The sequence below is a fragment of the Perissodus microlepis genome, chromosome 16 (genome assembly GCF_051167445.1).
Source record: "Perissodus microlepis isolate ML-2025 ecotype Zambia chromosome 16, ASM5116744v1, whole genome shotgun sequence".
NCBI classification, from domain to species: domain Eukaryota; kingdom Metazoa; phylum Chordata; class Actinopteri; order Cichliformes; family Cichlidae; genus Perissodus; species Perissodus microlepis.
This window is the reverse complement of record NC_140476.1, coordinates 27,485,696-27,502,569: the sequence shown is the minus strand read 5'-3', so window position 1 is coordinate 27,502,569 and position 16,874 is coordinate 27,485,696. Positions and strand designations below refer to the sequence as shown.

Sequence of the window (16,874 nt, the reverse complement as noted above, 5' to 3'; positions counted from 1 at the left end):
TCCTTTAGCATTTACCACACACTGGTCTACTGCTTATGTTCATTTTTGGGAATTGCTGTACCGCCAGTTATTAATTTCACACCACAAGTGCTGAAAGCCTCAATGAAGGTAAGAGTTAAAGTGGGTCATGTAATGAAGAATGGGCGGCCAGGTGAGCAGCAAGTCTTAATACTGGCATCTAGTGTGTCAGGGTAATGGCAGTTGGAGCTTGTAACATTTTCCACTGAGATCAGAGAAAAACAAAACTTTTCTGAGTGTGAGCCAGGTGTGCATCCCACAGTGTCCATCACTATCACTATATAATCTATATAATCTTAGTGATTACCCCACTTAAATGTCAGGATGAAAAATAACAAAAGTAATAAAAAAAATTGTTGGTTTATTGCTTGCAAACATCACATATAAACATTTTGATTTGTAATCAGATGGCTGTGTTACACTGATCACTTGTGGTTTCACAGAAATTTAAACAATGAAATGGGAAATGTTGCAGCTCTGCATAGAAAATAAAACTCTTTGTGATATAATGTGGATTGTATGTATGCTCCGGCTAAGTCTTTAGTGGAAAAATAACTATTTTTTTGCTAATGTTCGCAGTTAAAAGATGATTGAGGAAAAGTGGAAAATTAATACAGCAACAAAGATGGACATTTAACCTCCAATCAGCTGCCTTCAAAACCTTTCTCTTCTTTTTTTTTTAGCAGACCATTTTTGTGCTTGTTTCCTGGTTGTACCTGTTTATTTGTCCTCTTCTGTGAGTTGTGGATCAGCTACTGTAACAGACACTGAAGCTAAAAGTCTGCAGTGAAACACTTTGAATTTTTTCCCCTTAGTTTATTTGCTGGAGGTAGAAATCTTTGTAGCTGACCTAAACACTTTGAAAATCAAGACTGGTACAGATCCTTTTTCTAATATTCATATTTTCATGTAAAAACTCATTTCAAGTCACACCTGTGACCTGTGTGATTTTAAAGCAACTCTTTAGGTGAGGTTTAACTTGACCCTTGGGATTATTTCAGCTTCTTGGGTTTGAATAAAACAGTTTTCTATTGTACATTTAAGAGAAACATGAGTGAAAGACATAAATCACCAGCAGATGTTACAAAATGTGTCCCACAGCCGTATTGCCATCATAAATCCAATATTTCTGGTCATTAAAAAGTTACAGTCTAAAGCCACAACTTGTGAGTGGAGCCTCTGCATTAGCAACTCATTTCCTTTGGCTGCTAGCCTTAGAGGTCCCCTCTTCACAGACAGGAAGTGATTGTGGTTTTAGGCCCTCAGGCCACGAGCCATGAGGCAGGCGAACACCGTCATCACCATCTTAGGCTTGACTTCCACCAAGTCCTCGGGGAGCGCATACACCCGGGCGCCGATCTTCCTGGCCATGGAGATGGCGTACCTAAAGACACAGTAATTGTTGGATTAAATCTCCTGCTGCTGGCGATGCAGAGACATTTCTGAACTGTTAAGTGATAAGAAGCTGTAAGAAGAGCTGTATGTACTTTGCGTTGTTGAGTTTCTCCTCATCAGTCAGGTCTTCGGTCTTCAGCAGGTCGTACCGGATGGATCCAGGCTGGATGGTATCAATCAGGTCAAGAACCGGCATGCTGGTGCTGATGGACCGGTCCTAACCAACAACAACAGCAGAGTTAATGTAAATCTCTCATTGTTTAGTGTTACAGATGTGAAACTACACTGCTATGAGCCTGGTTGCCATCCAGAGTGTAACCAAAAACTCCCTGTTGGGTTTTTGTTCTTGTTTCACACAGAGGATAACCTGTTAAGCAGTTTCATCAAGGCCCAGTGTAACATAAACTTGGATTATTCTGAACCACAAAGCATGCAAAGAAACTCTGGCGAAGTTCAGCAATAAAGATCTGGAGCTGGAAATAAGTAGAATAGGTTCCCTTTAAAGCAGTGATAAATCTGTGCACAGGAAGTGATGTAATCAAGACTTTGACACTGGAGCATTTAATTGGAGGCTAAGGAGGATTTCCATGTCCATACTGTCGAGGTGTGTTACCTTAAAGCTGGAGATTGTGGATTTTCCGGCCCTTGTCAGGTTGTCGTTGACCCAGGACACGATGGTCTCATCGATCACCTTTTGCCCATCGCCAAGGTCCTCCAAGATATTCAGCGTGTACCTGGGTGCACACACAGGTAGCTTAGAGATTTCTGAATGGGGCATTTCTACAGGGAGTGCAGAATTATTAGGCAAGTTGTATTTTTGAGGAATAATTTTATTATTGAACAACACCCATGTTCTCAATGAACCCACAAAACTCATTAATATCAAAGCTGAATGTTTTTGGAAGTAGTTTTTAGTTTGTTTTTAGTTTTAGCTATTTTAGGGGGATATCTGTGTGTGCAGGTGACTATTACTGTGCACAATTATTAGGCAACTTAACAAAAAACAAATACATACCCATTTCAATTATTTATTTTTACCAGTGACACCAATATAACATCTCCACATTCACAAATATACATTTCTGACATTCAAAAACAAAACAAAAACAAATCAGCGACCAATATAGCCACCTTTCTTTGCAAGGACACTCAAAAGCCTGCCATCCATGGATTCTGTCAGTGTTTTGATCTGTTCACCATCAACATTGCGTGCAGCAGCAACCACATCCTCCCAGACACTGTTCAGAGAGGTGTACTGTTTTCCCTCCTTGTAAATCTCACATTTGATGATGGACCACAGGTTCTCAATGGGGTTCAGATCAGGTGAACAAGGAGGCCATGTCATTAGTTTTTCTTCTTTTATACCCTTTCTTGCCAGCCACGCTGTGGAGTACTTGGACGCGTGTGATGGAGCATTGTCCTGCATGAAAATCATGTTTTTCTTGAAGGATGCAGACTTCTTCCTGTACCACTGCTTGAAGAAGGTGTCTTCCAGAAACTGGCAGTAGGACTGGGAGTTGAGCTTGACTCCATCCTCAACCCGAAAAGGCCCCACAAGCTCATCTTTGATGATACCAGCCCAAACCAGTACTCCACCTCCACCTTGCTGGCGTCTGAGTCGGACTGGAGCTCTCTGCCCTTTACCAATCCAGCCACGGGCCCATCCATCTGGCCCATCAAGACTCACTCTCATTTCATCAGTCCATAAAACCTTAGAAAAACCAGTCTTGAGATATTTCTTGGCCCAGTCTTGACGTTTCAGCTTGTGTGTCTTGTTCAGTGGTGGTCGTCTTTCAGCCTTTCTTACCTTGGCCATGTCTCTGAGTATTGCACACCTTGTGCTTTTGGGCACTCCAGTGATGTTGCAGCTCTGAAATATGGCCAAACTGGTGGCAAGTGGCATCTTGGCAACTGCACGCTTGGCTTTTCTCAGTTCATGGGCAGTTATTTTGCGCCTTGGTTTTTCCACACGCTTCTTGCGACCCTGTTGACTATTTTGAATGAAACGCTTGATTGTTCGATGATCACGCTTCAGAAGCTTTGCAATTTTGAGACTGCTGCATCCCTCTGCAAGATATCTCACTATTTTTGACTTTTCTGAGCCTGTCAAGTCCTTCTTTTGACCCATTTTGCCAAAGGAAAGGACGTTGCCTAATAATTATGCACACCTGATATACGGTGTTGATGTCATTAGACCACACCCCTTCTCATTACAGAGATGCACATCACCTAATATGCTTAATTGGTAGTAGGCTTTCGAGCCTATACAGCTTGGAGTAAGACAACATGCATGAAGAGGATGGTGTGGACAAAATACTCATTTGCCTAATAATTCTGCACTCCCTGTAAGCAGACTATAAGTTAAATAGTTTCTGGTTCCATACACGCTTCAGTGCATTACCACGCTTTCTTTAACAGCCAAACCCCCATTCAAATATCTGCTGATTTCATATCAGGTTAGAACAACAGCCCTATACGTTCACATCACAAATCAGAGCAATCAAAACAAGAAGATGAGACCAAAGAGATGTGAGAGGTGAGTGAAGTGAGGTTTTACCTCCTCATGAGCTGCCAGAGCAGAGCGAGGGTGAGAGTTCGATTCCCTTCGTTCAGATCCTGACCCGCAATGCCGACCAGAGAGAACTTGGCCTCCTTCTTTCCCAGCTCCACGGCGTAGTTACAGTTCTCCAGCTGGAACGCACAAACAAAGGCTCGGGTTCAGCACGGATTTGTGGATGCTTGAAATCCCTAAAATATTTGATGTCCTGTTGTTTACAGCTGGACACAGGCCAGATCAGATGAATCCTTTCACAGATATGTGTAATGTGTCATTACAACATGCATAGTATGTGTTGTAATGACAAACGTCTTGCTGGTCGTGAGGTTGCAAAAAAAAGAAAAAAATTTTTGAATGAAAACATCTTTCACAAACAATCATTGGCTGCTGTGAATGAATACAGAAGTATTTCAAGAATTCATAGTGGGATCAGGAGAGCGACACACAAAGAGCCATCATGTCTGACTTGAACTGTGTTGAGCTGTTGTACCTTCTTCATGTTGCTGCTCAGTTTAGGGTAGGGAGGTTTGTTGACTCTGTCCCAGTCCACTGGTACTTTGATCTTCTCGTACAGCTGGAAGATCACCAAGGCGTCGTCGATGTCTCTGCAGCACAAACAAACACATCACGCTGCTTTGCTGTTGTAATCTGGAGAATGTGTTCATATTCTCAACATGCTGCATGTCAAAGAAGGACAGAGGAAGAGCGGTGAGGTGTCTTACGCGTAGAGATGGTTGACACGAGGGTTGACTCCCAGTGAGTTCATCCAGTTCCTGAAGGTGCGCTCCTCTCTGGTTTCACCTGGAAACAAACAAACAAACAAAAAAAGTCTGCTATTAAACATCCATGGCAGGAAAACTAGGGCACAGAGATCGGGAAAGTTGGGAATCTCTCACATATGAATTAAGCCCGCTTTGAGTGCTCAGAAAGAGTAGAAAAGCGCTATATAAGAACCAGTCCATTTACCATTTACCATTTACATTACCTTCGATGGAGCTCCAGTCGATGTCCTGGTTCTCTGGCTTCTTCAGAGCCGGGTATTTGTTAAACAGATTGGCAACAAAAGCTAAGTTGAGCTTAGGGTTGCCGCGGACGACATCTGTGGGCATAACGAACTGTCTGCACCCGAGCCGGTCGGCCTGGTCCAGCATGAGCTCCGCTCGCTTCAGGTCGTCTTTCTCCTGCAGAGCGAGCAGCAAGGCCGACATTAGAATGTGAAAACCAAAACCAGCTGAAAATCAGAGTTTCCTGCACTCAAAATAAGCATGTTTGGAAGAATCAGGTCTGTAGTCAACAAAGGTCTGCGCATATGTAGTTAAACTGTTCTTCTTTTTTTTTTTTAATTTGGCAATAAAACTAATTAATAAAGTTTGTATTTTACGTATTTGGAACGTCGCCTTTGGCTTTAAGGAATTTTATATGTTCTGATATTTTTTGTAGAACAAAGAATGAAAAAATAGCATAATATAAATAATATATGCAAATGAGGCAGCAGTTTTTGTTTATATGGGCCCTGCTGATTCCCTCTGAGTCTTTATGAGCAATCAGGGGACAGTAACACTGACTGATGTGTGTGAACTAGTCCTATAAATGGTCACTATGGCTATCAGATGCATGCTCGGGTGTCTTACCCTGAGTCCTGACATGTCAACGGCAATGGGGGGAATTCCCTCTTCGTCTCCTTTGGGTGCCACCTGGTTCAGCAGGTTGTAGTACGCCTTCGAATCCTGGAACAAACAGTTTGGAAAGGTTACCTTCTAACAGCCAAACAAAAACTTCACACTGTAGAGAAGAAAAGGTCTTTAATGTGAGTCTGTCTGTAGTACGGTATCGATGAAAAATTGATGTTGGCTGATTTTACTTTCGTTTAAGAATGAAAGTGATCACAACTCGGCTACATCAGTTCTTTTCTCCGTTTGGTCTGCGGGACTCTGAGAACACAGAGTTAGACTTACTTTTGCTGATGTTGTTTAAACCCAGCTTGTGTTTCTGGGCCTGAGACTGCTTATGCATTATACACAAGGCCCAGATGTGTGTGTGTGTGTGTGTGTGTGTGTGTGTGTGTGTGTGTGTGTGTGTGTGTGTGTGTGTGTGTGTGTGTGTGTGTGTGTGTGTGATCACCTTGATGTCGTTGTTGAAGTTGTTGATCTTGCCACAGCCCGCCTCCTCCAGGTGATAGTTGGCCCAACGCAACAGCAGCTCCTCGGGGGAAAGTTTCATCAGATCCTCAAGACTCTCTCCATCCCGCAGCAGAGCGATCAGAGCTGCACGCACGTGTTCAGATATTAAAAACATCCTCATGTGCATGGAGTGAGTATAGATTAGCTGGTTAGCAACTGAAAAGTAGCTGGTGGCTTTGGTTTTACTTTTGTCTTAAATACATGAACCTAATTCTCAGCAAGTAAATAATATCACTTCCAAAGTATTTTTTTTAACATCTGTGGTCATTTTTTAGTCTATTTTTAGCTTTCATTGTATTCTAAATGAGAAACACACGCACCTTCATTCCTGCTGAGCTCAATGTCAGCGAACAGCCCGATCTTGATGACCTGCCACAGCAGACCCAGGACCAGGTGCTGCCTGCCCTCCTTCAGGTCCTCAGCTCCAATGTTCACCACATGGCAGCCAATGGCTGATGCCGAGTTCAGGGCCAGGTTCAGGTTCTCCTGTTAGATCAAGCAGTAAGATATCCCATGCACAGAGACTCTGTTAGACTGCTGATTGTGCACAGTGGTAGGTAAAGAAGACGAAAAGCGTTGCCAGAATCAAGGAGAGTCTCACCTGGATGGTGAAGGGTGTGAGCTTTTTCTTGTTGATTGTTCTCTCATCGATGGTGTCGGCTACAGACAGGTTGATCATTTTACTAACAAGAGAGGAAAAACATCCAGATTGATAATGGAACTGTTTTCTTTCCCCAATTCGAAAGTAGAACTGATGAAGGCTACTTTCATTTCTTTTTTTTTAATGTCCCTGAAGCTAAGATATCTCAGCAAAGAAGTACAGTACGTTTAAGAGATCTAAAAATTATTACACAGTATCACAGTTGTCTTCTATTTTGGAGTTGGATTTCTCATTTAAACTTTTAAATTTGCTCAAATTTTCAGTTTATAACCAACCAGTAAAGTTATTATTATGCAAACTGGGTCAACCCCTGTATGTAAAACCGTGTTTTCAGGAAGTCAGCTGTTGTTCCTGTGAAAGATAACGTACCAGAGAACGATCCCATCTCCCATGGCGGTGAACAGGTCGTTGGTGTTAGGATCCATGGGCAGAACATGTTTGCAGTCTGGATCCTTCTCCAGAGCTTTATTGATCCAGTTCACAAAGGCTACCTTTTCCTCCTCTGCAGAACAAAAAAAGCAAATTAAAGTGAGCAGCTGGATGATCATCTGCATCAACCACGTGCAAAATATTAACAAAACTGATTGTTTGGTTTTTTTTGTTTCTTTTTATAAACATATGTGTGTCAGACTTTGGTGTCTGATTCATTCAGATGATTTTCTGAGGCAAGTTCAACAATGCACACATATAACAACAGATGTACTTTTTACTGACTCAGACTATTTGAATTTTCTATCGGTGGCCTCATTTATCCTGATGCGTTTCATTCATACAGGTTAGCATCTCATATTAAATAATAGGTTTGTTTTATTGTTTACATAAACACTTTTAAGTTTGGTTGGCATCAAATCAAGTGAACTACTGATATGAAAACTCTCCAGTAATGTCTAATGTATTCAGATGGTTTGGGTGTGTGTGTGTGTGTGTGTGTGTGTGTGTGTGTGTGTGTGTGTGTGTGTGTGTGTGTGTGTGTGTGTGTGTGTGTGTGTGTGTTTCCATATCTTTGTGGGGACCAAAAATTAGAATGTTACTATGCTTACAGGAACCAACAGACCTTATGGAGTCAAAATGCCTGTCCCCACAAGGTTGAAGGCATTTTTGAGACTCAAAATGTGGTTTTAGTGTCAGGCTTACAATTAGGTTATGGTTAGGTTTAGGCTAAGGGTTAGGGTTAGGCATTCATTTTTGATGGTTAGGGTAAGCGGCTAGGGAGAAAGCGTGATATCAATTTGATGGCCCTACTAAGATATGAAAACACGACTGTGTGTGTGCTGACCTGAGTAAGAGTGCTGAGTGCCAGTCTGCTCTGAGGTTCCTGCCACATTACAGATGCCCTCCTTCTTGGTGATTGCTTTCTTGAAGGTCTTTGCAACCTCTGCACTCTTTAGTCCATGGACAATCTGGAGATGGGAACAAGAAAGAAAGGTCAGAAATAATCATTTATGCAGTAGGCATGAAGTGAGTGATCAACACACTATGTCTGCACTGTGTATTTGTCTGATCATTCTACAGTAAACTCACTTCAGTAAACTTATCAAAGTTGAGCTCTTCGCTGCTCTTGCTCAGCTCCTGGATCATCTCTCTGACTCTGTAGCCCGGCAGTGAAAGGTTGGCGGCCTTGAGGACAGCATCAAGCTCATCCTTGCTGATAATGCCGTCATTGTCCACATCTGGAGGAGGATGGAGGGGAAAGCATAACTTTAAAGAGGGTCCATTAAACTTTCCCCATAAAGTCTCATACAATGAAGACAGTAAAGTAACTCATGTGAGCCGCTCTAAATGGCTCAGGCACAGCTCTGTATGATGTCAGGTTGATATCCTTAATATGGTCATCTCAGGCACACAGTGGGTGGGTGGAGCTTCTGTGCGCCCAAATCATCTCCTCTTCAACTCCAACCAATCAGAAGAAAGATGGAGTGAAGCTAAAATGATTTTAGTAAAATCATCATGCAAAGCTACTCTACTCTGCTCTATTCACTCTGCTAACGGTGCAGATTGCACACTACTCTCTAACACAATGTCCGGCCTGAAATATGAGTCATAGGTATTGTTTCATTATCTAACTTCATGTCCGGTGTGTAACTTCCTTCTCATCTCTGTGGCTGCACAGGCTGCTGAGATTACACACTATTCTTACTTAAATATTCAAAATGATATTAGTTTAACCTGTTGCTGTGTCTTCTTAGGGATCTCTTCCTTACATGGCATTTGTATTTATTTGAATGGTAACTGTATGGAATTTGGAATGATCAAATCTTTGTCATGAGAAGAAAGAAAAATACTATTAGAGGAAAGAACTATCAAAAGACGGCCAAGTCTGACTTTTCCCACTCACCCAGGACATTTTAAACACACTAACAGAGTCAAAGTCTTACATCTTTTGAGCACACCGTCAGAGATCCTCTGAACATCAGACTTTCAGTCACTTTAATTTTAAAACTGTAATTTAAAAACTGTATATACTGTATATTCTGTGTATTTACTATTTCACTCTTATTGCCTGTTCTTATTGTCCTTATCTTCAACGTTATGCTGCTCTGTTGTTTGTTAATTGCTCCTTGGGGATAAATAAAGTCTTTCTGATTCTGATCTATCTTACCAATTTTAGTGAACGCTTCTCTAAGATCCTCCAGCTCTTCTGCCGTGATCGGTGGGGCGGCCATGTTGAAGCGTGAATCAGTAGAGGAACCTGAAACTGGCACAAGAGAAAAAACACGAGACATCCTTAAATTTAAAAGTCAAAGCCTGTCAGCACTGAGGAGCATGTAAGCAGGGACCATGTGGTGGAGAAAGAAAGAGGAAATTCAAAGATGGTATCCTGATTTTCTACTGTGAAGCAAACTGCTCAGTTCTCACTTCTGCCAGTGTAAAACTTCCTGCTTGTGCTTCACTTCCTGCCTGACAGACAAAAGCCTCTCTGTTCATTACTGCTGCGTGTGTAATAAGATCAGAGCACTCTGAGGTCCCCCAGGTAACCTTTAACCACCCACAGTCAAGTCGCAAGTACACACAAATTCTTTGCCAAAAGAGGAAACAGCACAGTGATGCTCTGGTTCACAAAAACCCTGTTTAGTAACCAGAATCTTTTCATTCACATTAAGCTGCGTCTGCATTTGTAGATGGCGGTTGTCTAGTCGACATTCAAGCCTCCAGTTTTGTAATTACCACCTCATCATATGTCAATCAAAAGTATCCTTTGCTCTCATTGGTGGTTGCATCAGCTGCTCACCTTGAAGCTGAACTTGGAAACTGCCTATTTTCATTTCACCCTGTATCCCTGACATCCTACAGTCTCCAGTCAACACAACACTGCTGGTCTCTTCCTGTGTGGACGTCTCTGAAGAACATTTCTAGAAACACGGTCCCTCTACCAACCCGTGCAGTAAATAAAGGGTCTACCCAAAGCTGTGCAACAACAAGTCTCACTCTATGGGGTGGTACTTTTTAATCGCTGAGAATCTTTTGAGGTACTGAGTGTAGCCACTGGTTTAGCACCAGCTACCATCGCTTCAGTAAATCAAGGAATCGCTCTATGCATCTCTGTTAGTCTAGCTTGATGACTGTTTATGTTGTTTGGACATAAATCAAATGGATTAGGGTCGTCTCATTTTGACGGTATTTTCTCTGCTGCTAGGCAATCAGTGGGCGGAGCCATCACCCCTACTACTGGGCATCAAAAGAGGTTCTTATGCTAAAAGATTTGTGATGTAACAGAAAATTCAGATGATTGCAGTTTAGAGCCAAAGAGAATTAGCTCAGAGACCACAGCAACCAAAGCTGCAGCTGTCTGAGAATTTACATTTCTGGGTGCATTACTGATTTGATTTATAGTCAAAGACGACGTTACCCTGTTTGAATCTGTGATAAATGATGAACCACAATTTAAGCTAGTGATTAAATTAAGAAGAATTAAACTAATTTATTTAGTTTTTGAGAGCTGATGAAGAGATCAACAGATGGATGGATCGATGGCATGTTCAAACTCTGTCTAGCTTTCATTTGGGGACAAACATCCACCAGGAACTGGAGACAGAGATCAGCAAACAGAAACTCCCACACCATGTTGTTGCATGCAAAAATGCTGCAGTAGAGCTAATGATGTTTTATGTGTAAGCTGACTCTCAGCTGCAGAAGGCACATTTTGCTCCTTGGATGTAGAAGTTTTAGTTCTGAGGACTGGTGGGAGCCCATCAACCTCAGCCTTTCAGGGTCTGTCTAAAACAGCTTCTTGGACGCAACAACACAGTCAGGTTTTACTCCTTTAGATGTTCTTTACTCACAAAAAAGTTGAAATTCGCAGAGAGGAACTGAGCAACTGAAGATGTGATTGATGATCTCAGTTCAGTGGGGAAGTTTGAGGTCACATCGCAAATGAGGCAGAGCAGTGCCAAACTTCAGACTGCAAGTGTGGAAACTTTGACTATTTGTAACATTTACTTCTGATGCTGTAATGTGACAGAAGGTCCTTTATTTCACCGTTCTGCCAGTTTTGGTTTAACACTCTAGATCCAGATTTATTTATTCATGTACTATTTATGCCACTGAGTAAACCTAATATTTCCAGTGTCCCTTAGGCAACACAGAGACTAAATGAACAGAAATCATTGCATTATATTCTCCTTGCACTATCATGCGTTGCATTTTTAAAGAACGCAATTTAACTGGAGCACTGTCGATTTTTGCAGCCAAATAGTCACGTTGACAATGACCACATGCGTTCATGACCTGTTTCTTTTTTGCTTATTAGAAAGGAAAAAGCTGCAGATAAGGAAGAGTGAAGCAGTTCTGAGTAGCTGCCAATCACATGACACACAGGACGTTATATTTCAGTCTGTGATGATTCACTCCGAGCATTTGTCGACTTCAGATCCTTTTTTGGCAGTCGAATGTGAAGAGGCACACAAAGTAACATTTAAGACAAAAGGAGGAAAGGGGGTACAACAGACAGGGAAGACGGTTTGATGATGACTTTAAAATTTATGACTTTATTAATAAAATTGTTGGATGAAAAGCAACCTGATGTAAGGGATGATAAGAAAAGGCAAATTGCTGTAAAATGCATATCGATTTACTAGATGGTGTCGCAGTATAAAGAGAAGTGTCTCAGCCTGCGTTTCCATGTTATGCAATTGAAGGATACTGATGAAAGATAAGTAACTGATTGCAGACAGCTGTAAGGTAATGACGAAATACTTTGTTTAAAATGACTGTTGTAAAATGACCTGTTATACCAATGTTAATGAAGGCCAGCCAGTCAAAAGAAAGCTGCCTTAAAAAGAGTAAAATTAGCTGATTCCAGGTGATCTATCCAAGATAGGATAAATAAAGACGCAGCTAATATTGGTATGAGTCAGAATATGTAAATGTGTAAAAACACCCAAACTTCTTCTCCTTTTCTTTTTCCCCATGAATACTAAACCCGCTAAAGCTAACCCCACTGAGCTACAAGTGAAGAAAAAAAATAAAGAAAGACTTAATGATGCACATTTTTGGATCAGATCCATAGAGATGACAGGTTACAGATGTATGAATCATTTGGATTGAACTGTGCAGGTTACAGTAAATGTTTCTCAGCCTCAAGTGGGCAACAGTGAAATGTCCTTCATGGAGGGCCGGACTGGGTTTTGTTTAATTGTTTGTAAAGAGTGAGAATAGGTGTAGGAGATGATTAGGTCCTTTCTGCAGCAGCCCTTTGGACATGGAAGCAAGGCACTCAGATACACTAATAAAAAGATTCCTCGCCCGCAATGAACATGAAACAATAACCATGAGAACAATGCAACTGAAATATATAAAAGGTTAATTTATTCAAATAATTCATGATTAAGGAAAATGTGCCTGGTGTAAACTGAATTTGTACCAATCAAGTAAATTTCATTTGGGAAGATTCCATTAAATGTAACATTTCACTTGTGTAACTAAATTATTTGTGAAACTTACATGTAATTAAATTAGTTAGCAATAAACACAGCCTGAAGTCAGCAATAGATAGATCTATAGATACTTACATAGATGTTACAGCAGCATGATAAAGGATAAAAATAGTGCAGTCTAAGATATACAAAGATAAACAACATAGTTGGATAAATGTGCCACAAGCACCCAAAGAGGGCCTTATAAGGGCTTTATACTGTTAGATTATTTATACTTTTAAATTTGGGCAGATTCTTTTTCTTTTTTTCGAGCGTGGGCGAATGACAAACGCAAGACTCAACCACTGGCAATCATTAGCCGCTGCTAATATGTCTGCTCTGGCACTCTTATTTTGATTTTGGAGCCAAATTCACCATGTGCACACACGTAAGCTTTTCATATCTTTTAGGTATGAATTAGCTTTGAGCCACTGAAAATCAAGCGGCCTGTTAGACAGCAGCCAGCAGTCAGAAGCAGAAATGAAACTCAGCTCAGCAAAAGTACGGGTCTTAACACTTTTAATGTGCTAAAAGTCTTGTAATGGGTCATGGAAATGAAATGACTCAATCTGGCCTTTATGGTGCAAAGTGTCGCTGAGCTCTTCTGCACTGATGCTCTTCCATGATCTGCCTCAAACTATCTTTTTTTTCTCTGTGACAAGAAGTTCCAGTTTCTTTTCACAGTTTTATTTTTAGAGATTTTTTAGATCAACCATTTCTGACTGATTCATCTGCATGCATGAGTTCTCCTTTTGTTGCTAATATTGTTTTCCTTCTGAAAACTTTAACCGCCTTAAAAACAGGGTTTACGGTTCACACGGTTTAACTTTCTCATGTACATGGGTCATGAGTCTGTGTGTATTTCAACTTTTCCCAGCACTGCTTTGTATCTTGACTCTGGCTAACACCTGGACTAAACAGCATTTATAATAAAACAACAACAACAAAAACATTAAAATCTAAAGTTACTTACACATGAATGTTGTGTCTGAAATCTCTTAGTGTAATTTCTAACATAGTTAAAATAGTGAAGTGTTGCTGAAGCTTTGATGATTTAGGATTACTAAATATCTCCCCAGCGAGAGGCGGGGCATGCACTAGCCAAGTCGTCAGCCTGTCGTAGAGCTGACACACAGAAGCAATCAGACAACCACGCTCACATTCACACCTACACCCCAATATGCACGTCTCTGAACCCAAAACGAACCCATGCAGACATGAGGAGAACGTGCAAGCGCCACGCTGAGAGGCCCCAGCTGGGATTTGTACCAGTTCTTCTGCTGTGAGGTGACCCTGCACCACTGCCACCTGATATTAAAACAATCTAACTGTAAAGATTTCCACCTTCCACTTTGAAAATAATCGGAGAACATGCCACCAAAGCTCTGCACGCTGCTATGGTGAGCTGGCGTCGTTACAGAGAAAAGCGTGGGGGGAAAACATGATGAAAAACAGGTCATTTTAGTGTGTTCCATGTGTTAAAGCGAGGGCGGTACGTTTCCTCACCGCAGCATCGCACATCCCATGTTTTGTGCATGCTGTCATTTGTTTAACAAAGCCTCACACCACAGGAAACGCTTTTACACCTATGTTTCCCCTCATTTCCATTCGGCCTCTTAATGGCCTGCAGCGGCACGATCTAAAACATGCAACACTAGCAAGCGTCAAGAATTTCCTGCACTGAATGTGCACGTGTTACTTCATCTGTGGGCAAGCATCCTGTTTCATCAGAATGTTGCATGATTGACAAGTAAAATCAAATAGCAAAGTAGTGTAGCAGAAGTATTATTATTTGGTAAACATGAGTACAAGTACTTTAAAAAGCTGCAAAAAGCACAAAGAAAGAGGGCCGTCTCTAAGCATCATGGCCCCGATCTCATCTCACCCCTCCCTGAGAGCATTTACACATAATTAGTGCGCATCGTCCAAGCAGCTCTGAGTTAACTGTATCCACAGCTTAGCATCTTCTCCAATCATAAAGTATTAATCGCTTGTCCTGAGATGATCTCTAAATTTCTGCCCACCCTACCTTAAAGGGATTTTTTTTGCAGTTGAAGTTTGAAAACCGCAAACTTCCTTTTTCAGCTCTCTGCACTGTTCCTCTCCCCCATGCAGGCCTCACTCTGCTTCTAACTGCTCTTATTGTTTAATTTATGTATGGCAGGTGTTAAATGATTAAAGGCAACATGCACGCTGTAAACAAGGCATTTAGGTTTGGAGCAAACAAGGTTTGGAGTTTTGTGCTGTTGGTTTCTAAAGCAGGGCAGGCTTTAATGAATACAGCAGCAAAACTGAGCTGCAGTCAAGAAAGATCCAGCTTCAGTACTAAAATCAATGGCTGTGCAGCTATATATGCGATAATACATCATTACAAAGATGTCCTGCAGAGATGTCCTTTATCTCTCGGTCTTTTAATATTTAATATCCATTAAATATTAAAAAGAAAAATCTGAGTCTTTCTCTCACCCTGCAGTTACGCCTTCAGGAAATACCTGCGTGGATTAGAAGCCACCTGCCCTCTACCTTCTTTACCTGAGAGACGTAGTGAGGAAGCTGATCTCTGGGCTCGGAGGGTTACACTTGTCGTCCGTCTTTATCTCTTTCGTCCTCAGTCGGTTCTTCTGGCTGCTGTGCTGCTCACTGCAGACATCGCACTGAGTTGGGACCGAAAGCAGGGCAACGACGCATCTATTCAAATCTAAGAGGAAGGAAGTGACATGCAACACTTGAAACTAGAAACAGGAATGAAAGGCGTTTTTTGTCTTTATATGGCAATGCACGGTGGCTACAAGTCAAGGTGACCCCCCACCGCTAAAGGTTTGAAGCTTCTTTTACAGTTTTTGAGCAGTTGCCGTGGGCGTTTAGGTGTCGCAGGACTCCAGTGGTATCATTTAAAACATTGTGACATCAAAAAGAAGGTGTTAGTTAAAAGAAACAAATTCAATAGATGAATCAATACTGAAGAAATGTGGGCAAGTAGTTTTTCTCTGTCACCTTATATCATTTAGTATCTACTTATTTAATCTGCAGTTTCATTTTTATTTGGATATAATTGTGGTTGTTAGTGAGAGATAAAGCAAGGAGGGAAGCTGAGAGGCAGGTAAAGACAAAAAGTAGAGAAAGACTACTAACAGAGAGCTGGAGTTACAAAGAGCCATGCACGGAGGAACAGTTAGGTAGCCACAGACACATAAACTACAGCTGTGCTGTGAAAAAGAACATTTTCATGCCCACCTGTAAAAAACTAAGTGTAGCATTAATGCTTCCATAGAAACTAAGAGGATAAGTATCAAGAGCAGTTAATTAAACGACCATCAAAAAGTGTGAGCACCTCTAAAAAGCAGAGGTTGTGGCAGTTTGCAGGTCTGGAGTAGTTAAGTGCAGGGGTGTGTCAGCACAGTGCATCAACCTTCCCAAAGTTCCAGCAAATTCCCTTCAAAGTCAGACTGTGCAATTCTCACAGAACCTGCAAAAATACACAACAAAAAAACAATGTCAGACTTTAAAGACTGCAGCTAGAAAGCTAATGTTAAAGTTCATGATGGCACAATTAGAAAAAGACTGAACAAATATGACTTGTTTGGAAGGTTTGCCAGGAGAGAGACTCAGCTCTCTAAAAAGTACATCTCAGCACAAACCACAAAGACATCTGGAACAATGTCCTTTGGATAGATGAGACCAAAGTGAAGATGTTTGACCATAAAGCACAGCACTGTATTTGGAGAAACCCAAACACAGTTAATAAGCACAAACACCTCATACCAGCTGTCAAACACGGTGGTGGAGGGGTCATGATTTGGTCACAGGACCTGGGCACATTGGTGTCACTGAGTCACCGCGAACTATTCGAGAGTCAAATGTGTGACCATCTGTCTGATATCTAATGATCCCAAGCACACCCATCAAATCTACAATAGAATGGCTGAAAGTCCAGACCTCAGTCTGACTGAAATCTTGTGGTAGAAACTCAAGAGAGCAGTGCGCAGACAAAAAACCTCAAACTTCAACAAAGTGAAACAACATTACGCAGAAAATGGACCAAAATGACTCCACAATAATATGAGATACCAACAAGTCATAGAGAAAAGATTACTTCTAATTATTGTACTTAGTGCACTTTGTTTTTCACAGGATTGCTCAGAGTCCTCTGA

General features: G+C 41.4%; 1 protein-coding gene across 1 annotated transcript; it reads right to left on the bottom strand.

The window, feature by feature from the left end:
* Positions 1–362: 362 nt before the first annotated feature.
* LOC146371079 (plastin-2) lies at positions 363–15,404 on the bottom strand. Its single transcript, XM_084908054.1, has 16 exons — positions 15,256–15,404; positions 9,411–9,506; positions 8,333–8,481; positions 8,088–8,211; positions 7,181–7,313; positions 6,752–6,833; positions 6,471–6,636; positions 6,092–6,234; positions 5,602–5,697; positions 4,956–5,151; positions 4,693–4,771; positions 4,461–4,575; positions 3,971–4,104; positions 2,027–2,147; positions 1,506–1,630; positions 363–1,402 (listed from the first exon to the last, which is right to left on the bottom strand). Exons 2-16 carry the CDS (start codon positions 9,472–9,474, stop codon positions 1,273–1,275), a joined length of 1,857 nt encoding a protein of 618 aa, XP_084764180.1. The 5' UTR covers positions 9,475–9,506; positions 15,256–15,404; the 3' UTR covers positions 363–1,272.
* Positions 15,405–16,874: the final 1,470 nt, after the last annotated feature.